Source organism: Rhincodon typus, chromosome 7, assembly GCF_021869965.1.
Source record: "Rhincodon typus isolate 14 chromosome 7, sRhiTyp1.1, whole genome shotgun sequence".
Classification (NCBI taxonomy): domain Eukaryota; kingdom Metazoa; phylum Chordata; class Chondrichthyes; order Orectolobiformes; family Rhincodontidae; genus Rhincodon; species Rhincodon typus.
The window spans coordinates 90,068,398-90,096,159 of NC_063338.1; the positions used below are offsets into that span (position 1 = coordinate 90,068,398).

At 43.3% G+C, this 27,762-nt stretch overlaps 1 protein-coding gene across 1 annotated transcript in view; it reads right to left on the reverse strand.

Moving 5' to 3' along the window:
• LOC109938442 (semaphorin-5B-like) overlaps nt 1-27,762 on the reverse strand; it is a 197,476-nt gene that overhangs the window by 69,410 nt on the left and 100,304 nt on the right. The window contains exons 9-11 of the mRNA XM_048599262.1: nt 19,416-19,551; nt 14,999-15,206; nt 10,131-10,338 (exon numbers count right to left, since the gene is read on the reverse strand). Coding sequence (XP_048455219.1) covers nt 10,131-10,338; nt 14,999-15,206; nt 19,416-19,551 — 552 coding nt within the window. The remainder of the gene's footprint in view (nt 1-10,130; nt 10,339-14,998; nt 15,207-19,415; nt 19,552-27,762) is intronic.

Here is a 27,762-nt window from a genome sequence, read left to right on the forward strand (position 1 = left end):
GTTTCTCCTCGTCTCACTCCTAGCCGTCTTGCTCAAAGGATTGAAATTGAGCCCTTAGTTACTGACATACTAACTATTGCAAACAGAATATCCTCGATACCCTGTCAAAATTAATTCATAATTTTTAGCCCCTCAGTAAGGTCACCTCTTAATCTTCTCTGCTCCAAGCAGAAAATAAGCTCAATTTCTCTAATCTTTCCTTGTATCTAAAATCCCTCATTCGTGGTATCATTCTGTAAATAGAGACAGAGAGCTGCACTCCTGAGTCCAAAGGGAACTTATGAGAGAAGAGAGAAAAAAAGTCTTGATTTGAATTGACTGCCAATTAAGTAAAAGTGTGAAGAAAGAAATGGTTCTAGAATGTTCAAATTTCGTACCAACTCCTAAGGGATTGAGAAACTGAATTCAAGTTGGCTGAGAGGAGGTATTGAATTTTGACAAGTAATTTCCAGGAAAAATATAATTTAATATGAACTGTCAAAAAGTGAAGTGTTAATTGAACATAATCATACTACTTAGGAGATAAGATGGTCAGGAAGGAAGTAATTTTTTTTTCCAAGTACAGTATTTTGAGCATTTGTGATTCAATAGGTGGTGCAGTGGACACTAGGCATTTGTGTTTGAACGGTGTTGTACCTAGCTGAGTCACAGATTAGCGGGCTAAACAGAGAGTTGGGTAACACCTAATTATCCACAGATGTAGGCACCATTTCCTCACATCCCAAATGTTCAGGCAAACAAAAGATTGCAACAGCTCCCCACGTTGGAAAGTTTCCATACTATTCTCTTAATGCCATGCCAACTCTACCATCCATTTCTCCATTCGGTTGGCACTGGCCATTTATATTGTTGGCTGTATGCCAAAAGGTAGAGGCCACTTACCAAATTGCCAATGGCATGACCAACTGGTCAGGAACATCAACATTGCTAGCTCAGTCCCAACGAGTCTTGACCTGATATTCCCACATATTCCACTCAGGATTCACCTGTGTCTCTTATCTAGTGAGAATTTTTCCTGATTTTGCTTACACTCTCTATGGCACGGGAAACCGAGGCCAACCATTACTCATCCATCCTAACATACAACATATAGAACATAGAACAGTATAGCACAGGAACAGGCCTTTCAGCCCACCGTGTCTGTGCCTACCATGATGCCATTCTAAATTAATCCCATCTGCCTGAACATGGTCTGTATCCCTCCATTCCCTGCCTCTTCATGTATCTGTCTAAATGCCTCTTAAGTGTTGTTATCATGTCTATTTCTACCTCCTCTCCTGGTAGCGCGTTCTGGGCACCTACCACCCTCTGTGTAAAAAAAAACTTGCCTTACACATCTCCCCTAAACTTTCTCATCCTCACCTTAAACCTATGCCCCCTAGTATTTGACATTTCCACCCTCGGAAATAGGCTATCCATTCTGTTCTATGCCTCTCATAATTTTATATACCTCTGTCAGGTCACCCTCTCAGTCTCCGATGCTCCAGCAAAAATAATACAAGCCTGTCCAACCTCTCCTCACAGCTAGTGGACTTCAATCCAGGCAGCATTGACATAAACCTCTTTAGCACCCTCTCCAAAGCCTCCACATCCTTCCTATAGTGTGGTGGCCAGAACTGCACAGAATACTCCAAATGTGGTCGAACTAAAGTTTTATATAGTTGCAACATGACTTACCAACTTTTGCACTCAATTCCCTGACAGATGAAGACAAGCATGCTGCATGCCTTCTTTACCACCTTATTCGTTTATGTTGCCACTTTTAGGGAGCCATGGACTTGCACCCCAAGACCCCTCTATATCAATGCTCCTAAGGGTCCTGCCATTTACTATTTACTTTCCTCTTGCATTTGACTTCTCAAAATGCATCACCTCACACTTGTCCGGATTAAACTCCATCTGCTATTTCTTTGCCTAACTTTCCAACTGATCTAAATCCTACTGTATCCTTTGACAGCCTTATTTCCATCCACAACTCCACCAATTTTCATGTCATCTGCAAGCTTACTGATCAGACCTCGTACATTTTCATCCAAATCATTTATATATATTACAAACAACAGACATCCCAACACCACTGGTCATAGACCTCCAGTCAGAAAAACACTCCTTCACAACTACCCTCTGTCTTCTATGACCAAGCCAATTTTGGATCCAACTTACCATCTCACTGTGGATCCCATAAGACTTAATCTTCTGAACAAACCTACCATTAGGGCCTGTGTCAAATGCTGTAGTAAAGTCCATGTAGACAACATCCACTGCCTTACCCTCATCAATCATCTTTATCACTTGCTCAAAAAACTCAAATTTGTGAGAGAATATCTCTCCCACATAAAACCTTGCTGACTATCCCTAATAAGTCCATTTTTTACCAAATGCAATTAAATTATAATTCTAATAATTTTCTCCAACAATTTCCCTACCACTGATTGTTGAATATAAAAGATTCACTTCCATCGTACCAGCTGCAAGTTCCCCTCCAAGCCACTCACCATCCTGGCATTCCTTCAGTGTTGCTTGGTCAAAATCCTGGAATTCCTTCCATAAGGGCATTGCGGGAGAGCCTACAGCAGATGGACTGCAGCGGTTCAAGAAGGCAGCTCACCACCACCTTCTCAAGGAGCAACTAGGGAGGTGCAATAAATGTTGGCCCAGCCAGTAACGTTCCCATCTCACCAGTGAACGGATAAATCCCACAAGCTACTTCAAAGAAGAGAAGTGGATTTTGCCCTGGTGTCCTGGTCAATATTTATCCCTCAAACAATATCACAAAAACAGAGTGCCATTTTGACCAGAGTTTGGTAACCAAGAGAAATTAAAATCTCTTTCTAATAATCTAATTTAATTCACATGTAACATTTAAATATTTTGCTGCTTAAAAATCTAAATTTCACCCAAGCTTAAGCAGGGGTATCCTAGCGGTCTGCTTGAGCGCAGCTGAAGTTAGTTTTTTTAAGGAAACTAGCTTAACCTGGTTTGTATGTTCCTGGGACTGAGAGAACTCAGAGCACATGAATAGAGATATTTCAATGCAACTTAGCACTGAGTGCGACATTGAGCAAAGTGCTCTGAATTGGGCGAGTAAGGGAGTTTGGGCAAGAGAAAAATGAGACGCTTGCTTTGTTTTTTCTAACTTGTTCACCCTGTGGGAATTGGTTCTTTCTCTATGATAGGTAAAGAAGCTAGTTATTTGATGAGTATCTGGTTAGTGGCTATGGTCTGTCCTACTCTCAAGATTGAAAATAATATAGGAACTGGTCATGATGAATATAACATATAAGAAGGCAAAATAATTAATTGAATAAAATGATGAAGCAGTTATTTAAATCATATGAAGGATTGCAGGGCAGGTGATGTGTCACAGCTGCAGGGTGTGGGTGCTCCTGGATGTCAATACAGTTAGAGCAAACATGTTTGCAGTCAATGTTGTGGTTTGAAGAGCTCAGACATTGAGTTCGAAACCAAGCTATGGACACTGACACATCAAGAAAGTCGAAAGTTGCCACGGGCTTTGTTCCAGGAGGCAGTCACACCTCTCAGGAAAGGGCCTCTGATTGGATCAGTGTGTGCTCAGGTACAGGAGAGTGCAGCTGCAGCTGAAGGATGGAAGGAGAACGTGGGGGCAACAGTGCGGGGCCTTCAGCTTTTGCTTTGCTCCTGCAGATCTGAAGTTCTTTCAGCTATTTTCGATGATAGTGTGTGCTGCAGGATTAATGAGCCAACTGAACATCTTGGTACAGTAAGTTATTCAAGTGGGGAGAGCATATAGGAACATAGTGGACAATATATTGAGGCACAGGGAGATAGATTCTTAATTAACAAGGAAGTGAAAGGTTATTGGGGCAGGAGGGAATATGGAGAATCAACAACTTACATTTGTGCTGCATTGTCGATATCAAACGTACAATCATACAAAACAGGAGGGGAAATAAACCTTTCAGCTCCTTAAAACTGATCCACCAATCAGTGGGATCCATGGCTGATCTATGTGTGCTTCAAAGTCCACACTCCCATTGACTCAGATTGCCCTTGATTCCCCTCTCAAACAAGAATCTATCCACCTCTCTCTTCAAAGCGTTCACTGACCCCTGCCTCCACTTCTTTCTGAGTCAGGGAATTCCAAAGCCACACGAACGCCGAGATTATAAAAAAAAATTCTCATCATCTGTGTCCTGAAAGGGCAATTCCTAACTATAAAACAGTATCCCTAGTTCTGGGCTGACCCACAACAGGAAACATCTTTTCTACATCCACCTTGTCAAGACTGTTCAGGATCTTGAGATAACACAGTGTGGAGCTGGAGGTACACAGCAGGTCAGGCAGCATCAGAGGAGCAGGAAAGTCAACATTTCGGGCCTGGACCATTCATCATTCAGGATCTTGCACACTTTAATCAAATCACCCTTCACTCTTCTAGACTCCAGTGGAAACAAGCCCAGCCTGTCCAAACTATTCTCATAAGACCATTTGTTCATTCTCATATCAATCTAGCAAACCTCTAGAACTGTGTCCAATGCATTTCTGTCTTTCTTTGAATAAGGAGACCACAACTGCAATCAGTATTTGAGATGTAGTCCCATCAATACCCTGTAGAACTGAAACATAATGTCCTTACTTTTATGTCCAATTCCTCTTGTAATAAAGGATAACATCCAATAGTCTTCTTGATTACATGCGATCGCGAAGCATTCCAAAGCATTACATAACAAAGAAACCAAACCATATCCCACCCATACAAGGGAATGTGCGAGAGGTCGGAATTGGAGGAACAAAGAGTTCAGGAGGGATGTGGAGCTGGAGGAGTTAGAGAAATATCTAAGGGACTTAACACCTGATAGAACAAATTATTTAAAGGGAGTGGAAATGACTTAAGTGAATGAGAAAACAATTGGCAGATAGAAAATGACAGGGAAATATATGAGGTTATTCAATTTAATAGGAAAACTATTCCTTAAATAGTAATTCGGTTGCAAGTATTGAACTTCTGAAATGGACCTGCGAGTCCTTATTCACACAGCTCCATAACTGTATGCAGAAATTAAGTCAAATGTTGTGTTGACCTTTATTACAAAAGAAATTGAGTAAAGGGGTATGATGTCTTATTGCAATTATACAGAGCCTTGGTGAGATGAATTCTGGTGTATTGTGTCCAGTTTTGGAATGATATACTAACCACAGTAGGAATGCAGTGTGGGTTCACCTGGGATGAAGGGATGGTCTGGTGAGTAAAGATTAAATAGACTTGGTCGATATTCTCTGGAGTTTGAAAGAACTCAGGTGATTTCATTCAAATATATGAGGCTCTTACAGGAATTGACAGGGCAGATGCAGAAAAGATATTAACCCTGTGGAAGGGGTTTAGAATCAGAGGACACAGCCTCAGAACAAAGGGCAGGCAATTTAGGATTCAGCTTATGAGGAATTTCTTCAGTACTGAGAGGGGAGATGATGCGTACTGAATGAGATATGGACATGCCTACTCCCCAGAAGTACTTGAAATATCCCACAGCACTATTTAAGAAAGAGTCAAAGGGAGTTGTTAAAATGGCCAATATTTATTCTTCAATCAGCAGGTTGTCATGGTGTCCAGTGGTTGCCATGAGTTGAAATAATCACAAATTAAACTCAAAATGTTGGATTCATCAAGTATATTTTTTACAGTTCTCCATGTGGCTGGAGCTTGGTACATTTCTGCTTGGAGCCTGACCACAGTGCAACAGTAAATGTGACACCTTGAACAATAGAGTTCCGGTGTCTTTATGAATAATAGAATATTTCTAGATTGAGGTCCAAATAGATGGATTCTTGTTAGGCAGGGGAATCCAAAGTTATGGTGGATAGACAGAATTATGGTGGAATTCAAAACATGGGCAAGTCAGCCATTGAATGGTAGAGCAGGTTTGAGGGACCAAGTAGTCTACTTCTGCTCCTAATTCATTCATTCATGGGATATAGGCCTCACCGGCTGGGCCAGCATTTATTGCCCATCCTTAATTGGCCAGGTGAAGGTGACGGTAAGTTGCCTTGGGTTTTAGGGCCACCCACAGAGCCCTCAGGAAGGGATCCCAGGGATTTTGATCCAGCAACAGTGAAGGATCGGCAATAACTTTCCAAGTATGTGACTTGGAGGGGAACTTGCGTGTGGTGGTGTCCCCATGCATCTGCTGCCCTTGTCTTTCTAGAAGGTAGAGGTCACAGCTTGGGAATGTGCTGTTGAAGGAGACTTGGTGAATTACTGAGCTTCAGAGGCAACAGAGTGAATGCTTTAAGGGGAGGTGGTGACACAGCGGCAATGTCAGCGAACAGGAAATCCAGTAGCCCAGGTAAATATCCTGCAGACAGGGCCTCAAACCCCATCACAGCGGATGATATATAATTTCAGATCCACAGTGGTGTGGTTGACTCTTGGCTGCCCTCTAAAATGACTTGGCAAGCCAATCAAAACTGCTACAATTGTCAGACATTACCTGCTGCAATTATCTAGTTATTAATGTTTGTGGGGCCTTGTGGAGCACAAACTGGTTACTCTATTTCCTACAGTCCCTACAGTTTTAAAAGGAATTTTGGAGATGGTGAGAGTGTGTAATGTGCTATACAAATGCACGTTCGTTTGTTTCCCTCAGTGTGGGCTTAAATAATTCAGGGAAAGGTTAAACAGACAGAGATCTAATCAGATCATCACCCAAGAAGCTGGCACAGGCATCATGGGCTGAATGGCCTGCTTCTCTGCTGTATCTTTCTACAATGTCTATTGCTTTGGCAACGGTGCTTGCGTTCAAGTATAAACAGTCTGTTGATCCATGCTGTGTCCTTCTACAGATAGCACCTTCCCTCTGTGTGCACAGATTAGTTTGTGTGTCTGCTCAGTGCAATAGTCATGGCATGTTGGCTAGTCACAACTGGTAGAAGCAGAATATCAAATACAGGTCGGGAAAGTAAATGTGAAGACATCTGCTGTCTTTACCAGTCCCTGTTGGCACAGTGATTAGGAATACGACTCACACTGGCGTCAGCAATCTACTTAATCCTTACTTACATCACTGAGCCCCAGGTAAACTTTGAGATACCTACCGTTCTCCTGATTAACTCCACCCCCTGCTCCCACTTCATTATAGAAATGCCAGCTGTCCCACAATATCTCAGGACAAAAGGGATTATCTCTTCACAGACTGGCAAGCTCATATTTGGTTTGAATTTCTACTGAAATAATTGGCAGCCATATCTTGTTTAACCCAATATGTACCAGGGATGAGATGCGATTCATTACAGGTTGCAATTGAGCTCCATGTTTAGAAAGACAGGCAGCAGATACGTGGAAACACCACCAGCAACAAGTTCCCCTCCAAGCCATTTACCTTCCGTCTGTGTGCCTTATGTGTCTGACTTGGAAATATATCACCTTTCCTTCAGTGCCACTGGGTCAAGATCCTGGAAATCCCTCCCTGACAGCACTGTGGGTATACCTTCATCCCAAGGGCTGCTGTGGTTCAAGAAGGTACTCACCTCCATCTTTCTCAGGGTACAGTCATTGAAACAGAACTTTCGGCCCGACTAATCCATGCTGACCAGATATCATAAATTAATCTAGTCCCATTTAGCAGCATTCAGTCCATATCCCTCTAAACCTTTCCTATTCATGTACCCATCCAGACTTCTTAAAAATTCATTAACAGATGAGGGTGTTGCTGGCTAGGCAGCATTTATTGCCCATCCCTAGTTGCCCAGAGGGCAGTTCAGAGTCAACCACATTGCTGTGGGTCTGGAGTCACATGTAAGTAAGTTTCTTACCCTCAAGGAAGGACTTTAGTAAACCAGATGGGCTTTTTCTGACAATCGATTCACACTCATCATTAGGCTCTTAATTCCAGATATTTTTATTGAATTTAAATTACACGAGTGGCTAGGGTGGGATTCAAACCCACAACCCCAGAATATAATCTAGGTCTCGAGATTAACAGTGCAGTGATAATACCATTAGGCCATCACCAGATGCCTTTTAAATGGTGTAAATATACCAGATTCCACCACTCCATCGAGCAATTCATTCCATACATGTACCACCCTCTGTGTCAAAAAATTGCCCCTCAGCTCCCTTTTAAATCTTTCCCCTCTCACCCTAAACCTATGCACTCTCGCTTTGGACTCCCTGATCCTGGGAAAAATCTTGGCTATTCACCCTATCCATGCCCCTCATGATTTTATAAACTTCTACAAGGTCATGCCTCAGCCTCCAACTCTCCAGGGAAAATATCCCCAGCCTTCCAATAGCTCAAACCTTCCAAGCCCACCAACACCCTTGTAAATCTTTTCCGAACCCTTTCAAGTTTAACAACATCTTTGCAATAGCAGGAAGACCAGACTTGCATACAGTATTCCAAAAGTGGCCTCACCAATGTCCTGTACAGCTGCAACATGACCTCCCAACTCCTACACTCAATGCACTGACCAATGAAGGCAAGTGTACCAAATGCTTTCTTCACTACCTTGTCGACCTATGATACCACCTTCAAGGAACGATGAACTTGCACCCCAAGGTCTCTTTAGTTGGCAACATGCCCAAGTACCATGCTATTAAGTATTAAGTCCTGCCCTGATTTGCTCTATCAAAATACAACACCTCATAGGAATGGGGAATAAATACCAACTCATGAATGAATAAAAGGTGTGTCTTCATGGTTCCAAACCACATTCTGCTAAAGTTTCCAATTGGTGACATAACTCACATCATTGTATCTCTTACGAAATAATTGCAAAATACTGCAGATACTGGAAATCTGAAACAAGCACAGAGAAGTGCTGGAGAAACTCAGCAGGACTGGCCGCATCTGTGGAGAGAGTAGCAGAATTAACATTTCAAGCCCAGTATGACTCTTCTTCAGAAACCCTCAGAAGAAGAACTTTGAAGAAGAGTCATACCAGACTCGAAACATTAACACTGTTCTTCTCTCCACAGAAGCAGCGAGACCTGCTGAGTTTCTCCAGTAGTTCTCAGTGTTTGTTTCACTTCACCTCCTGGTTGGTGAGCTTTGGTATTCCATGTCTAGCATTATCCCGTTTCTCACACCCACTCTGATGTTGTTTGCAAACCCTTCAAACACATTTATCCCCATTTTCAGGGGCTTCTCAGAAAACATCTCACAAGCCCACTAAACCTGCTACTTTTCACTGTCTCTCCTGCCTGCATAATGTTCATCAAAGTCTCTACACTGCTCGCCTCTCTTCCCAACATTTGGCTCTGAAATATATTTCACTACATTTACCTATCAACAGCAAAACAACAATGGCAGCTTGCATTTATATAGTGCCTGCAACACAACGCTCTACCAGAGTGTAATCTGATGACAAGCAAATGAAGGCAATACAAGGGCAGACGACCAAAGGCTCAATGGCAAAGCAGGTTTTAAGAAGCCTCTAAAAGGAGGGATAGAGAGGCAGACAGGTCAGGCAGAGATCACAGCCTGGCATACGGAAGGTACAGGCTGCCAATGGTGGAATAATGGGAATCAGGGATAAACAAAAGCTCAGAGTTGTTGGAGAACTGTCTGGGCAAAAGAGACTGGGTGGCCAAGACAATGGACGGATTTGAAGACATGGATAATAAGTTTAAAATCAAGGCATCACACCAAAAGGAGACAGTGCAAGTTAGTGAATTCTGCAATGGCAGGTGAACAGGACTCAGTGTGTGTTGGATACAAGCAGCAGACGTTGTATGAGCTCAAGTTTGTGAGCGGTGGAGATGGTATGTCAATGAGGAGAGTGTTAGAATGATTGAGTCTGGAGGTAACAACGATGTGATATTGGTTTTAGCAGCGTATGAGCTAAGGCAGGATGGAAGTAGGTAACGCCACAGAGATGGAAATAGGTGTGAATATAGAACATAGACCAGTACAGCACAGGAACAGGACCTTCGGCCCATCATGTCTGTGCCGACCATGGTGCCATTCTAACACTCTTGACAATGGAGGTCAGAGGTATAGCTCAAAATCAAACAGGATGTCAAGGTTGCAAACAATTGAGTTCATTCACAGACAGGGGGCAGCAGTAGGGACAGAGACAACAGGGAGGGTGTGGAAGTGGGGAGGGGGAAGCAAACGGAAATTCAACCTCAGCTGATTCAGGAGACTCACGCTTCGGTTTTGTAGGAGAAGCATCGCTCCAGTGGGATCTTCAATACTCTCCCGTTCAAGCCGACAAACAGAGACCGATCGCTGTGAAGGATCTGCAGGCTTCGTATAGGCTCCTGTTTGCCAGGTGGTACCAGCTGTAGCTCTTCCAAGTAGCAACCTCGCAAATTCTTGCTGTCCAGTGAGAGGGTTTTCAGAATGGTGCCACGCTCTGAGTTTAAAAAGAAACAATCAAGGGAGTGCAAGTTAATCCTGATGGACAGAGGGCGGTGTCAGCTGCATTGCTGAATTGAATTCCAATTTGCAAACTCGGGAATCAAATTCAAGAATCTACATTCTTACATTCTTGCAAAGAGCTGGTGAACACAGGGCACAGATAATGAGGATGAATTGTGATAAGGTACAACGTGCTACCTTTGGAATTTGGTGCAGGTTATCTCCTGTTCAACAATCTGACTCTAGCCTTGAAATTTCAAACTGCATTCTAATTATGAAGCTGACATTAACAGAAACTGCCTCGCAGTGGTAGTTATTAGCCCATAGATTGAAAACGGTTACCCAAATAGGTGTTTATCACTGGGGCACAGCAAGCTAATTTAGCAGCTCCAATTCGGGAGTGAGTAACCAGCCTTTTATAAAAGCAGACGGGTTTTGCAATCACAGAGTCAAGATAAGACCAGAAGAAATAGGAACAGGAGTAGGCCATTCGGCCCCATTGAGCCTTCTCCACCATTCAGTTGGTTCTTGGCTGATCCGACATTCCTCATATCCATTTTCCTGCATTTTCCCCTTCATCCTTGATTCCCAAATAATGGGGCACAACTGGGATGGGAATGAACACTAACTTGGGAATTTGATTCAAAGGCAGAATGAGGTGTTGCTTTTTTAAAGCTTTTGGGAGCATTCAGGATCTGGTGAGTGTTCAAAGTAATTAATTAGGTGGGTAGCGATACAGGACATGACAATCAAAGTGTGACAGAAAGGGACACAGAACATAAATGCAAAGGTGTACTACCAAATACGGTTAGAGAAATGTCTTTAAACTAACAGGAAGGGAGGAGCATTCAGGTGCAAGGAAGACTTAGAAATTCAAATATATGAGTTGAGGCAAATGAAAAGTCTGCTGATGTGGGTAAAGACAAACAGAATTAGACAAAAAGAGACTGAGAGTTTAACAGTGCAAGGTCCATGCTGGGATTAGTAGTAGGAAAACACAATTTAAGTCACTTGATCTGAATGTGTGGAGCATTCACAACAAAATAGATGAACAATCTCTCAAAAAAAAATCCAGTGGCACAAATAGAGATAAATTGTTTACATCTAAACACTATTTCAGGGTACACAACATTCTAAGAGGAAAGCCAACTGGAAAGGGAGGAGGGGTAGACCTGATAACAAAGGATGACTTGAGGGATTATAACACGTAAAAAGCGTTTAGATGGGTACAGGAATGGGAAGGATTTAGAGGAAAATGGGCTAAATGCTGGCAAATGGGACTAGACTAATTTAGCACATCTGGTCAGCATGGACAAGTTGGATGGAAAGGTCTGTTTCCATGCTGTTCATCTCTCTGACTTGAGTGAGAAAGGATTCTGGATCAGACAGTCATATTGTTATGGCTGGAAATAAGGAATAGCAAGGGTCAGAAAATACAGGTGGATTGTTTTATATGATCCTGAACAATAATTATACCATTGACAGAGCATTAAACAAGAAATTATTGGTGTTTGTAACAAAAGGAATGCAAAGGTTATGATGAGCATTCATCACCAAATAGGCAGAACCAATCAAATTGACAAAAGGTGATATGGAAAGACAATTTGTAGAATGTTTTCACAAGGTTCTTCTGCAGTAATATATTGTGGAACCAATGAGAGATAAAGTTGTTTTAGTCTCGCATTGTGCTATGAGGCAAGGTTAATTAGTATGTCCACAGGGAAATAGCGATCATAATACAACTGACTTCAACATTACATTTGAAAGTGATATACTCCAAGCACAAACAAGAATTTTGAAATTAAAAAAAAATTCACATAAATATGAGGCTATGGTTAACTGTGCAAAAAGACTAAAAGCTATGCTGGTAAACAGCAGTGGGAAATACTTAATGAAACAATTCAAAATGTTCAACAGAAATACATTACATTCAAATTACATGTTTTCAACAGGGAAGACATACTAAGACATACAAAGACTCCATGTGTTACTAAGGTGGTTAAAAATACTATTTGATTAAAAGAATAGACTTTAAATATTGCAGAGGATGTCTGAAGATTGGGCGTATTTTAGATTTCAGCAAACGCCCACTCAATTGGGTGGCATGGTGGCTCAGTGGTTAGCACTGCTGTGTCACAGCCTTAGGGACTCCGGTTCAATTCCACCCTTGGGTGACTGTCTGTGTGGAGTTTGCACATTCTTCCTGTGTCTGCGTGGGTTTCCTCTGGGTGCTCTGGTTTCCTCCCACAGTCCAAAGACGTGCAGGTTAGGTGGATTGGCCTTGCCAAATTGCCCTTCGTGTTCAGGGATATGTAGATTAGGTGAGTTATATGGGTCTGGGTGGGATGCTCTGAGGATCGGTGTGGACTTGTTGGGCCGAAGGGCCTGTTTCCACATTGTAGGGATTCTATGGAAAACGTTGATTAAAAAGTTAAAATACAGAGAATGAGGGTCAACTAATCAGGAATATAAAAATTACCTTAAGGACCTTTTGCAAGTGTTTAAAGAGAAGGGGAGGGGCCTTGTGATGTAGTGGTGATGTCCCTACATCTGAGGCAGGAGGCTAAGGTTCAATTCCATACGACCATTAAGATATAGGAGCAGAATTAGGCCATTCAGCCCATTGTGTCTCCTCCACCATTTGATCGTAGTTGATATGTTTCTCAACTGCATTCTCCATAACCGTTGATACCCTTGAAAATCAACAACCTATCTATCTCTGTCTTAACTACACTCAATAACTTGGCCTCCACAGCCTTCTGCAGCAATGAGTTCCATAGATTAACCACGCTCTGGCTGAAGAAATTCCTCCTCATCTCAGTTCTGAAGGGTTGTCCCTTCACTCTGAGGCTGTGCCCTAGGGTCCTAGTCTCTCCTACCAGTAGAAATACCTTCTCCACATCCACTCTATGCAGGCCTCTCAGTATTCTGTCCATTTCAATCAGATCAACCCCTCGTCCTTCTAAACTCCATCAAGTACGGCACATTTAATCCAGAGGTGTGTCATACCACATCTGAACGGGTTGATTAAAATATCTATGAGGAGAAAGAGAGCAGCTAAAGTGGCTACTTAGAAGTAGAGACAGGAGAAATTATCTTGGAGAATGAGGAAATGCCGGAGCCATTACTTTGAATGCCACTACAAGCCAATACAAAGAACAAATACTTTGTGTCTGTCTTGTCAGTAGAAGACACAAGTTAAATACCTGAAATAGGGGTCAGTAGAAGAACGATAATTACCTTAAGAGAAGAGAACTTGTTCTGGAGAAACTTAGGGGACTGAAATCCAACAAGTTCTCAGGACCTGATGGTTACACCAAATGTTCTGAATGAGATGGTTACAGAGATAATGGATTCACTGACAATGATGTTGCAAAATTCACTAGATTCTGGAATGGGCCCAGAGTGGGCAGGAAAGCAGAGTTGGACCTCAAGGTCAGTCATGGTCACAGAAAGTGCTGGAGAAACTCAGCAGGTCTGGCAGCATTTGTAGAAAAGCAAACAGCATTAACATTTCTAATGCAGTATGTCACTTCTTCAAAACTCCATTCCAGAATTCCAAAGATGCTGAACAAATTTTCGAAGAACAGTCATGTTGGATACAGAGTGTGAGCTTTGGTTGGGGAACAAAGAACAAGGGGATATGCTGAAAGAGGAGCCAGGAGTAAAATCAAGAGACATGTCTACAGGTTAAACAGGGTTGCAGAAATCTGTAACTTTCTGTCCCCATACACACACATGACTATTGATTCCACAAGTCAAATGGAGATTTCAGGAGTGCTATTTGTATTAGTTTAGGCTATAGATGTATCTAATTTACAAGAATGATTCCAGGAATGAGAAATGTCTGAGATGGGGATAGAGTGAAGAAATTGAGATTGATCTCCCTGAAGAGAAGAAGTCTGAGAGGAGATCTGATAGAGGTTTTCAAAATCACGTGTGGACTGGCTAGAGTAGATGGGGAGAAGGTGTTTCTGCTCGTAAAAGGAACAAAAACAAGAACAAGATTTAAAGTGATCTGCAAAAGAAGCAAAGGCAATGTGAGAAAAAAACTTTTTCACTCAGCGAGTAGTTGGGGTCTGGAATGCACTGCCTAAAAATGTGACAAAGTCAGGTTCAATTGAAGCAATCAAGAATGCATTGGATGATTATTTGGACAGAAATAATGTGTTTGGGTATGGGGAAAGCAGTTCTTATAGGCAACAAGGGATGGGCAATAAATGCTGGCCCACAATGCCTACATCCTATGAGTAAATAAAAAAGTCTGAAGTCCCTCATTTATCACAGAATCCCTACAGCGTGGAAGCAGGTCATTAAGACCATCGTGTCCACACTGACCCTCCAAAAACCATCCCACCCAGACCCTTCTACCATATCCCTGTAATCCCACATTTCCCATGGCTAATCCACCTAGCCTGCACATCTCTGGGCTGTGGGAGGAAACCCATGCAGTCATGGGGAGAATGTGCAAACTCCACACAGACAGTCATCCCAAGGGTGGAATCAAACCCGGGTCCCTGGCGCTAAGAGACAGCAGTGCTATCCACTGAGCTACCACGCCGCCCAAGCACCATCTTCACTGCCCTCAGGAGATGTGTGGCAGCAGGATACAGGGGTGAGGTGGGTGTGGAGGAAAGAGGAAGGAAAGGACTTACCTGTGCCGATGTACATCACATGGTAGAGCGTGTCCCGGCCTTGCACAATGTCCACGGCAATCTTGGAGAACCGCATGTTGTCGTGAGTCACAAGGGGGTCAACGGTGACGGGTTGCACCACATCATTCATGAGGAAGAAGCGCTGAGCGTCCTGGAGGCTACGTTCTGTCAGGTTCTCATTGGGTCCGTGGTTTTGGAGGGAACCACACTAAAGGGTGAGCAAACACAATGGAAACATTCAGCGTTGCTTCAGTTCTTCAACCCACATTTCCTGCAACTTTCCCCCACCCTGAGGCCATCCCGGTGGTACAATAACTTCAGTACAATCACCAATGGATAGAAGGTGGCCATTCACCTCATCAAGTCTATGCTGGCCCTCTGCAAGTGTAAGTTGCCCACCATTTTCCGCACACACCTGAAACTTTCTTTTCTCGGACCAAGTGTCTCATTTTCTGTGAAGAGGAGAAGCCTGAGAGGAGATTTGACTACATTTTTCATAACCGTGCAGGGCTTGGATAGAATAGATAGGGCAAAATTGTTCCTGTTCGTAGAAGAGTTGAGAATGAGAGGGCACACATTCAAGGGAGTTTGCAAAAGAAGGAAATGCATGGTGAGAAAAATCTTTTCGCACAACGAGCAGTTAGACTCTGGAGCACACTGCCTGGAAATGTGGTGGAGGCTGAGATATTCAAGAAGGCTTTGGCTGGTTACTTAAATAGGAACATTGTGCAAAGTTACGGGGGGGGGAAAGGCAGAAAAATGATTGGGAGTCATCGTACTCATCAGAGAGACAGTATAGACACAATGGGCTGAATGGCCTCCTCTACACCATAATAATTGCATGATAGTGTGATATGTATTAATAAATAATATTTTATTTAGAAGGGATTGGGGTATAAGAGTAACCTGATGTATGGTGTACAGTGTTAGTCTCCACAACTCAAGAAAGAATTAAGTTACCTTTGAAGGTGTGCATTGAAGCTTCACTAGAATGGTTCCTGGGAGAAGGGGATTGCCTTGTAAGGGCAGATTGAGTGAACTGAACTGATATTCCCTGGAATTTAGAAAATTGGGAGGCTAACAAGTTTAAAATTCATGAAAATTTTAGGGACAGATACTGAGAAAATAGGTTCCATGGCTGTGGGGTGCAGATCAAGGGATCACAGTCTCACAGCGAGGGGTCGGCCATTTTGGAGCCAGGTGAAGAGAAATTTCTTCAGCAAAAGGTTGTGAAACTTTTGGAATTCGCAACCCTAGAGAGCTGCAGAGGCTCTTTCAAGACTGAGGTCTATAGATATAGAACATAGAACAGTACAGCACAGGAACGGGCCCTTCAGCCCATGATGTTGTGCTGAACATGATGCCAAATTTTACTAATCCCCTCTGCCGGCCCTTGGTCCATATCCCAGCATTCCTTGCATGTTCATGTGCTTATCTAAAAGCCCCTTAAATGGCTCTATCGTATCCACCTCCGTCACCACCCCTGGCAGCGTGTTCCACACTCCTACCACTTACTGTGTAAAAAATTTGCCCCTCACATCTCCTTTGAATTACCACCTCACACCTTAAATGCATGCTCCCTAGAATTAGACATTTCAACTGGGGGAAAAAATTCTGACCATCAGCCCTATCTATAAATCTCACAATTTTATAGACTTCTTTCAAGTCTCCCCTCAGCCTCTGTTATTCCAGTGTAAACAACGTTCAATTTTTCAAGCCTCTCCTTATAGCTCGTACTGTCTAATCCAGGCAGCATCCTGGTAAACCTCTTCCAGTTGGGATACATAGGAACTGAGGGATAGAGAGAGAGTGTGGGAAGCTGGAGACACAGTAGAAAATCAGCCATGCTCCAAATCATATTTCTGATGATCGCACAAAAGGTCAACTCTACAATAAAGGAGAAATAAAATTCTAGATTTATAGGAAGAAGAATGACTTGCATTGATTATATCATCGATCAATAATTGAACTTCTCAAAGCCCTTTAATGGTATTGAAGTATTTGTGAAGTGCAGTCACTGTTGGAAAGTAGCAAAAACACATATGGCTCTCCACCAAGTCAGCACGCACTCATTGGAGCGAATGGCCACCTAGCAGTGGTGTGCTATTTTATAAACACCAATTCTTTGGCTGTCCCTGGAGTCAACAAATAGAATGGAGAGGGACAGGTTGGTGGTTGGACAAGGGACTGGAGGATCAGGAAGTGAGGGGGAGGATAACCCAGGGCTGGGGAGAATCCTGCTCCCCTCCTGAGGGGACATTTCTGCCTCTCCTGCATCAGCTCACCCACACCTCACATCACAACAAGCTTTTTCTAATTCGTTCATGGGATATGAGTGTTACTCACCATTATTGCCCATTCCTAAATGCCCTGGAGAAGGTGAGTCATTACCTCAAACCAGCACAGTCCATGTTGTGTAGGTATAGGGACTTCCAGGATTTTCATCCAGTGACAATAATATTATAATTTCAAATCAGGAAGGTTGGAGGGGAGCTGCCAGATGACTGGTGTTCCTATGTATCTGCTGCCCTCGGTGGAAGTGATTGTGGGTTTGAAAGGTGCTGTTTAAGGATTTTTGGTGAATTTTTGCAGTGCATCTTGTAGGTAGTACACATTGCTGCGACTGAACATTGGTGATGGAGGGAGTGGATGTTTGTGGATGTGGTGCCAATCAAGCGGCTGCTTTGTCCTGGATGGTGTCAAGCTTCTTGAGTATTGTTGGAGCTGCACTCATCCAGGCAAGTGGGAAGTATTCCATCACACTCCTGACATTCACACTTACGTTGGTACACCTATCCTGCCAGTGGAGTTGTAGAATTTTGTGAAGGAATTGCTGGTGATAACGCTCCAGAGATCTGAGATGCCTTCAGTACATGTTTCTGATGCATACAGGATGGTGGGGTCCACAGCTGTTCTGTAGACCATGAGGTTGGTGCTGGGTTTGAGATCTTAGACGTGAAACACTCAGTTCTCAGACAGCTGAAGGCTGCACCCGCGCATTGGAGTCAATGTTGGATTTCATTGTCAATATTTTCTCACACAGAGAGGAGGCTCCCAAGGTATGAGACATTATCCACGTTTCCCAGGGGCTCACCATGGATTTTAATGGTCAGGGAACAGTGTTGTGTGACAGGAATGGGCTGGTAGAGAACCTTTGGTCTCTAGATGTTTAGTCTGAGGACGATTCTCTCATACGTTTCGGTGAATGCACCAATGTTGGTTTGTACCTCAGTAGAATCGATACTAGCACAGTTCAGATGGCCCCAACAGTCTGTTTCCATGCTGTCTGTCTGTGCTATGTAATATATCTCTAACTTCCCGTAAAGACTTCTATCAAGCCCAAAAGGCAGGCTTCATTATGTATTCCTGGCTGACAGCCCAGACATCCATTATTCGATTGAAACACCAGAGCCCCTGTTTGATGAACAGCAATGGCTCTTTGAACGCAGCTGTCAATTTCACAATGTCTATTTGTATGAGGTTAAGAGGTTTCAACTTCTTGCAGAAGAAAGGATTTTTTTTAAAGGGCCAAATGTAAAGTAACGAATGCACATCTTTTATTTTTAACTATTACTTACACACCCCATTTTCACCATAGCATTCATTGCTTTATACAGGATACAGAAGACAAATGGGATTGCAAGTATCAATGCCTGGTATGTAGGCATGAGGGTGGGAGGAATAGCCTGGCAGGGTGGTGCATGAGGGGACCCTGGGGGTGGGGAGCATATTCAGGCATTGTGTGTATGAAAGGCATGGGGGTTGCCCAATGGAGATGGGTGAGGGGGTGCACAGCCAGACATAAGGGAAGTTGGTGGGTTATGGGTTTGAGGGGGAGGGTGTCACCGGCTTGGAAGGGAATCAGAGCCAGGCATGGGGGGCAGGGGGATGGCGATGAAAGGTTGTGGAATGTTGTGTGGAGGAGAGTGAGTAGCACGGATGGGGCATGGGGAATATGTGATGGGAAGTGGAGGAGACAGTGAGAAGTGGGGTTGGCCTGAGTGCAGCCCATCCACACCTTATCACTATAACAAGGAAGATCCCATCTTTCCTAACACTTTCTTCTGAGATGAGTGAGCTGAGCTGGGAACTTCCCAGAGTCCTGGCACCTTCCCCACCAATGAAAATCCAGGTCAATGAACAAATTCAGAAAAAAGTTGGATGGACAGGAGAGAAATAAATTTGCAGAGCTATGGAGGAAAAGGAATCCTGGGATTACTCTATGGAGACAGATGGCACGGACCTAATGGGCTGAACGACCTCTCTCTCTCTTTGCACATTAATGACACTATGACAATAAGTGAGAAACACTTGGAATATATCTCACAGGAATCAAAAAGGAAATCACTGGAGACATTTTCAAGGTGAATCTCATAATGGGGGAGAGTTGGCTCACTGGCAGTGAAAAGTCATCTACCTGGAAGTTCGGAATGGGATTTGTGGCTGTCAGCCAGGCGGATCGAGGGTTCTCCTGGTAGCGGAAAGGTCCGTTGAAGGTCTGAGCAATGGAGCTGAGGTTGTATGCACAAACCGCAGAGGCTGCAATGCTGTTCCTGTTGAAAACAAAAACAGGGAGGTGGTTACTGACTGGGTTCATCGACAGGACCTGCATCAGTGTCTGTTTATTCACAGGATTCTCTTGGTAGGCCAGTATCTATGGTCTAACCCTAATTGCCCAGATACTGATTGGCTCACTAGGCTCTTTCAGGTTCAACCACATTGCTGTGGGTCGGGAGTCACATGTAAGGCCACAGGTATTAGGAGCAAAATTAGGCCATTCAGCCCATCAAGCCATCTCCGCCATTCAATTATATCATTTCTGATCTGATAATGCTCAACTCCACTTTCCTGCCTTTTCCCCATAACCCTTGATTCCATTCCTGCATAAAAACTGGTCTATCTCAGTCTTAGATATACTTAATGACCAGCCTCAACAGCCCTTTGTGATAAAGCGTTTCACAGTTACACTATTGTCTAAAAGAAGAAATTCCTCCTCATCGCTGACTTAAATGTTTGATCCATTATTCTGAGATGATACCCACTGGTCCTAGACTCATCCACAAGTGGGAAACAACCTTTCCACATCTATCCTACCAAGTCCCCAGCATGTTTCAATAAGATCCTGCCAAACCACATAAAGATGGCAGATTTCCTTCCCCAAAGGACATTAGATTTTTTTTTATTTGATGGTCACCAATAGGCTAGCATTTAATTCCAAATCCTTATTGAATTCCAATTTCATCATGGCAGGATTTGAACCCATTTGCCCAGAAGGTTAGAGCCTTGAGCTGCTGGATTACTACTCCAGTGACATTGTAGCCACCAACTGCTCAGAATGCACACTCCACTATTTGTTCTGTTTCCCTCCACTACCTGGCTTCCCATTTTTGGCAGCTATTTAATTTCATAGAATCACTGAATCCCTACAGTATGGAAGCCATTTGGCCCCCCACCAACCCTCTGAAGAGCATCCCACCCAGACCCAGCAACTCCCACCCCCCAACATTATCCCTGTAACTCTGCATTTCCCCTAGTCAATCCATCTAACCTGCACATCTTTGGACTGTGGGAGGAAACCAGAGCACCTGGAGGAAACCCACGCAGACACAGGGAGAATGTGCAAACTCCACACAGGCAGTCGCCCGAGGGTGACTTGTTCCAAGGCTACTGCTAAGAGCACCTTTACAGGCCAACTTAGGGGTGTTACACAGGCCTGTGCTCACTCCCAAATAGATTCATAGAATCATGGAATTTACAGTAAAGAGGGAGGCCATTCGACCCATCGTGTCTACGTAGGCTCCCAAAAGAGCTACCCAGCTAGTCCCACTCTCCACCTCTATCTCCATAGACCTCTAACTTCATCACTTTCAGATATATGGGAAGGCAATGGCGTAATAGCATTATCACTGGACTGTTAATCCAGAGACCCAGATAATGTTCTGGGGACCCAGGTTCAATACCTGCATGGTAGATGGTGGAACTTGAATTCAATAAATATCTAGAATTAACAGTCTAATGATGACCATGAATCCATTGTTGATTGATGGGAAAAAACCCATCTGGTTCACTAAAGTCCTTTAGGGAAGGAAACTGCCATCCTTACCTGGTCTGGCCTACATGTGACTCCAGACACAGAGCAATGTGGCTGACTCTCAACTGCCCTCTGGGCAATAAATGCTGCCTAGCCAGCAACACCCTCATCCCATGAATGAATAAAAAAAAAATCCAGCTCTCTTTTGAAACCTCGTATGGAATCTGCCTCTAGGCAGCGCATTCCAAAACCTAGCAACTCTGAATAAAAAAGTTTCTCCTCATCTCACTCAATTTCTTGCTGTCAATCTTGAAATTGTGGCCCTTTAATTGGTGACATACCAACTAGTGGAAACAGAATACCCTTTTTTACCCTGTCAAAATTATGCATAATTTTGAATTATAGCATACCAGATTGCAGCCAATTATGTCTATGCTGGTTCTTTGCTGGCCATTCAATTGGCCCCACACCGCTTGCTCTGCAAATGCTTTCCCCTTCGCATAATAATCCCATTCAAATTGAGTTTCCAGTTTGGGTTGGATGTGTTCATTGGAGGATTTATCCCATCCAGTAGTCCCACTCTCAGGATTTTCTGATGAAAAGTAATTGACCTGAAATATCAACTCTGTTTCTCTCTCCATCAGTGCTGCCAGATGTGCTACGTTTCTCTGGCACTTTGTGTCTTTATTTAAGATCTCCAGCAACTGCAGTATCCTTCCTATGGATTTTAGTGTGAATAGACGTCCATTCTTCTTTGGAATGGAGGTCACAAACCGCCTGCTTTCCCAAGGACTGCCAAATCTCACCACAGCGTCCTGTCCAAATGGTTCCCTCAGGGATCATCAGTGGCTCAGTGGTTAGCACTGCTGCCTCACAGCGCCAGGCACCCAGGTTCAATTCCACTCTCGGGCGACTGTCTGTGTGGAGTTTGCACATTCTCCCTGTGTCTGCATGAGTTTCCTCTGGGTGCTCCGGTTTCCTCCCACAGTCCAAAGATGTGCAGGTTAGGTGCATTGGCCATGCTAAATTGCCCCATAGTGTTCAGGGGTGTGTAGATTAGGTGGGCTGTAGGGGGAATGGGTCTGAGTGGGATGCTCTGAGGGTCAGTGTGGACTTGTTGGGCTGAAGGGCCTGTTTCCACACTGTAAGGATTGTATGATGAAAATAAATGAACAGATGATCTGGTGCTGTCATAGAGTCATACAGCACAGAAACAGACCCTTCGGTCCAACCAGTCCATACTGACCGTAATCCCAAACTAAAATAGTCCCACCTGCCTGCACTTGGCCCATATCCCTCCAAATATTTCTTATTCATGTACTTATCCAGATATCTTTTAAACATTATAACTGTACCCGCATCTACAACTTCCTCTGGAAGTTCATTCCACACACGAACTACTCTCTGTGTAAAAGAAAATGCCCCTCATGTCTTTTTAAAATCTTTCACCTCTCACCTTAAAAATATAATCCCTAGTCTTGAAATCCTAGGGAAAAGGCACCTTATCTATCCTTCATGGTTTTATAAACCTCTACAAGGTAATCCCTCACCGTCCCACACTCTAGTGGAAAAGACGTCCTAGCCTATCCACCCTCTCGTTATAAATCAAACCCTCCATTCCTGGCAACATCCTGGTAAATCTTTTCTGGAGCCTCTCCAGTTTAATAATATCCTTCCTATTCTAACAGGGTGACCAGAACTGTCATTGGAATCTTACAATGTACAAACTGGCTAGTGTTTTGCAAGGCCCAACTGGTGCGTATGTGGAAGAGGGAAATGTTGGTTACAAGTCTGCCAGTTGCAAAAGAAATATTCAAAGAAATACAATACAGTACATTCTAATGTATTTTGATTGAAAAAAAAATCTAAATGTCAAAAGCACAGTGCAATTGACCCACTGGGCACTGGAAACTCTGATAGCATGTGATCAAGATCATCAACAGAACCAGCTCTTACACCTTCAGTAGTACCTGATGTGGAGGAGATGGGATTTAGACTAGTAGCCCTCTTGAATAAATATCTTAGAGCTGTTTGTTTGCACACTTTCGTTTTGTTTTGTAAAAACTGGGAATGCAGGAGGTGAAACTGCACAATGGAAGAAAGGTCACTGGACCTGAAGCATCAACTCTGCTTTCCCTCCACAGATCCTGCCAGACCTTCTGAGTTTTTCCTGCAATTTCTGTTTCTGTTTCAGATTCCCAGCATCTTTGTTTTTATTTATATGCAATTCAGGCTGCCAAATTCAAATAGAGGTTTATGGGGAAACTTTATAAAAATAGCCAATGTTTGTTGAAATTTTTTGCCAGTTGCTTGAGAATTCCAGATGCTTGGGGACTGGGTAACGGCTACTGCACCTTTCAAAGATTCTGAAAAACCAAACAGGTCAAGTATCAATCTTTAACCCCTTCCAACTCATGGTAAGAGTGAAAGAGGTTCCTGATGTGTAAGAAAGATTGTTGGTGTGTCCACCATCACTGTTCCTAGCTCTAGACTATAAGATACATGGAAAAAGTGCCACAGTGTCACAGCAACTTAGAGAAAACTGTAACAACCGCCATCATTCAAGGAACATAGGGACAGAAGAAGGCCATTCAGCCCTTTAAGCCTGTTCTACAGGACTCCTCCTGCAGAAAAGCAGAAATTAATCACATGCAAAGCAAGAGCCTACAAAACAATGCAAGATAAATAACAGGGTTTTTAATGAGGTTGCGGAATAAGTATTTGTCAGGACATGGGTGAAAGCTCCCCACGCTCTCCTTTCAAGAGTGTCGTGGGATCTTTTCTGTCCACCTGAGGGGGCACATGGAGTTTTAACTTCTCATCCTAATAGACTGGATTTCTGACAGTGAGCTGCAGAAATAAGGAGAGACAACAGGGATTCAAACACTCAATTCCACTCAAAGAACATGCTTGTACCATTCCAGTGTGACTTGCATTGCTGTCTGCAGGAAATGTGGGATCAAGCAATGTGTGTTTATGAACCAGAGAGGATGACAGCAAACAAGTCTAAATGGGGCTGTTTGGCGCGTATCAACCATAAATCTGGAGCAAACTGGAACTGACATCTCCGATTAAGTACAAGGCTCAATTTACTGATCGCTCATCTGTGCCAAATATTCCTGAGGAAGTAATCAGCATTTAGCAGCAACTCACTTGACATGGGGTTGAGTTGCACACTCAGACCCTTCCACGTAATACCCAAATGAATTCTGGGCCCGTTTAAAAAATGGCTTCATTTGTTACTGAGTGACAAGTACAATGTTATTGCAGCATTCTGGCTTAATGCCAGCAGCTTCTTGTTTCCATCCTGAACCTGCAGGAGCAAGATAGAAAGGAACAACCACGAAGAGCTGAAACTCACTTTGCATCAGACCATTGGCCAGCAAGTGACTCACAGCAAACAGAAATCCATGGAACTCATGTTAAAAGATGTAGAGTCTCTCTCCCACCCTGGTGCTTTAAGTCACAGAATTGTTACAGTGCAGAAAGAGGCCATTCATCCCATTCTGTCTCTGGTCTGAATGATCATACCGTTTACTACCTTCATGGAATCATAGAATGACACAGAACAGGCCATTCAGCCCATCATGTCTCTGCACTGTATGATAATTTCGCTTAATGCCTTCATAGAAGCATAGAATCACATAGTACAGAAGAGGCCCTTTGGCTCATCGAGTGTGTATCACCAAAAATATGCTACTACCTACACTAGCCCCACCTTCCCAAATTAGGCCCTTGAATGTTATGACACAAGAGGGAGGCAATAGTCTAGTGGTATTATCACTGGATGGCTAATCCAGAGACCCAGGCAATGATCTGGGGACCTGGGTTTGAATCCTGCCAAGGCAGATGGTGGAATTTGAATTCAATAAATATCTGGAATTAAGAGTCTAATGAAGGCGCCAAAGACACATTCTGGGAAAGCTACAGAAGGTGTGTACAAACTTGAACATACTGTTTTAGATGTCCTTTTTATAGCCACCATAGCAATTTCAGGTCTCTGATAATTGCATTGAATTTTGCTGTGTCTCTGGGAATATTAGCAGCCTGGTCAGGAGTCTTAGACATACTCAAGGTAAGCCAGGTCTGAAACTGAGATCTTTCTTTGTCCTCAGATCAAAAATTTATTCTCTAAAACAGTTCCACCATAATCAACGCCTATAGGACAGTGTAGGTGACCTCTCCTTAACACAATGTGTCCAGGTCAGCTTGAAGAATGAGGTTACTTCAGAATTATCGTCTTTGTCCTCTTGCTTCATTTGGTTGTTTGAATTTAAGGATCTTCTGCAGACCTTCAGTTATAAGCAACGTGAAAGTTGGATGACTAATTTCTTTAAAGAAAATATCTTGTGCTGCATTCTGAAATGTTATAGGGTTATAGAACGCCAAGAGCACAACATCAATCAGTCTCCTGGGTCAATTGATTTAGAACTTAATTGAACTTAGGAACTAAAACAGAAGTTGCTGGAAAAGCTCAGCAGGTCTGGCAGCATCTGTGAAGAAAAAATCAGTGTTAACGTTTCAGTTCTGAGGAAGGGTCACCGTACCTGAAACGTTAACTCTGATGTTTTCTTCACAAATGCTGCCAGACCTGCTGAGCTTTTCCAGCAACTTCTGTTTTTGTTCCTGATTTAAGCATCTGCAGTTTTTAATTGAACTGAGGTTTGGTCTTCCCTTTCAGTGGTGAAAGTAAAGCAAAATTTCATGGTCCTATTTCAAAGAAGAGCAGGTTCTTCCCAGTGCACTGGTAGTAATTAAAAAGTCACCATACTCACCCTCTCTCATAGAGGGAGAGCGATGATTGATGGTGAGTTTAACCTGAGGTCACCAAGGGAGGGGTGAGGTTGAGAGGGTGGGACCCTCACGGTAACCTCAGCTGGTGCAGGAATTGAACCAATGCTGTTGGTATCATTCTGCATTGTGAACTATTCAACTAAGCGACTGCACTACAGACAAGCAATTATTCCATAACCAGCATCATTACACAGACTATGTTGTTACTATCACACTGTAAATGTTGGAGCTGGCTGCATTACAACAACAATTAAATGTCTAAAATACCTCATTGCCAATAAAGCATTTCGGCATGTCCTGAGCTCCTGAAAGATGCTAGATAACTGCACAGCTCTTTCTTTTTCAAAGACACAGATCTCAAATCAGATCAACTACACTGACCACCGATTACAAAGTTCCATCTGAAACGACTTCTTTTATGTTTTCTCACGGGAGTGTTGCAGGTATCATTAGCAAGCCCAGCACTTGTTGGCCATCCCAGTTTCTTTGAGAAGGTGGTGCTGAGCTGCCTTCTTGAACCGCTGCAGTCCATGTGCTGCAGGTAGACCCACAAAGCTATTGGGGAGGGAGTCCCTGGACGTTGACCCAGTGACACTGAAGGAACGGTGATATATTTCCAAGGCAGGATGATGAGCAACTTGGAGGGGAACTTGCAGACGGTGGTGTTCTCATGTATCTGTTGTCCTTGTCCTTCTAAACAGTAGAGACCATGTGAGAGAAGACTTGGTGCTTGTAAATGATGTACCTTTCAGACAAAGTTTTCCAGTGGGAGGACAATGACTGCTTACACTTGGAAACTCAGAATCGATATTTCTAAATCAACCTGTTCAGACATGTTATGTCTGGGAGAAGGTGGGACTGAACCCTAACCTTCTGACCCAGAGGTAGGGACGCTGCCGAACCACAAAAGCCCTCAAGCTATTTTAATCAACCTGTTTGAACATGTCTCTAGAGCCAGTTACAAAATATTGTTCATTTGTTCTTTGGATACTGACAAGCTCACAGTTATTTCCCCATTCCTCATATTCTGGGAGTGACTCTACACTGGTAATTGTACATTATTTGGGTTTTACTTGTATTTGGGTGGCAGGTATTAATTGGACAGCCACCTGGGCTTCTATGATTCCTGGGATGGCAGGACTAACGGATGAAGAGAGACTGGATCTATTAGGATTGTATTCACTGCATTTTATACCAATGGAAGGCGGGGGGATCTCTTAGAAACCTATAAAATTCTAACAGACTAGACAGGGCAAATGCAGGAAGGATGTTCCCAAAAACAGGGGAGTCTGGAACCAGGGATCACAGTCTGTGAATATAATCATTTAGCACTGTGGAGGAATTAGATGTGAAGAAATGTCTTCATCCAGAGAAACATAGAAACATAGAAGATAGGAGCAGGAGGAGGCCATTCAGCCCTTCGAGCCTGCTCTGCCATTCTTCATGATCATGGCTGATTGTCCAACTCAATAACCTAATCCTGCTTTCTCCCCATAATCTTTGATCCCATCCAGCCCAAGTGCTGTATCTAGCCACCTCTTGAAATACATTCAATGTTTTGGCATCAACTACTTCCTGTGGGAATGAATTCCACAGGGTGACCACTCTTTGGGTGAAGAAATGACTCCTCATCTCCGTCCTAAATCGTCTACCCCGAATCCTCAGACTGTGACCCCTGGTTCTGGACACACCCACCATCGGGAACATCCTCCCTGCATCTACCCTGTCCAGTTCTGTTAGAATTTTATAAGTCTCTATGAGATCCCCCCTCATTCGTCTAAACTCTAGCAAAAACTATCCCCACCTAGTCAAGAACAAAAACAGAAGTTGCTGGATACGCTCAGCAGATCTGGCAGCATCTGTGAAGAGAAATCGGAGTTAACGTTTCAGATCCAGTGACCCTTCCTCAGAAGTCCTAAGGCAGGTACTCTTGCAATAT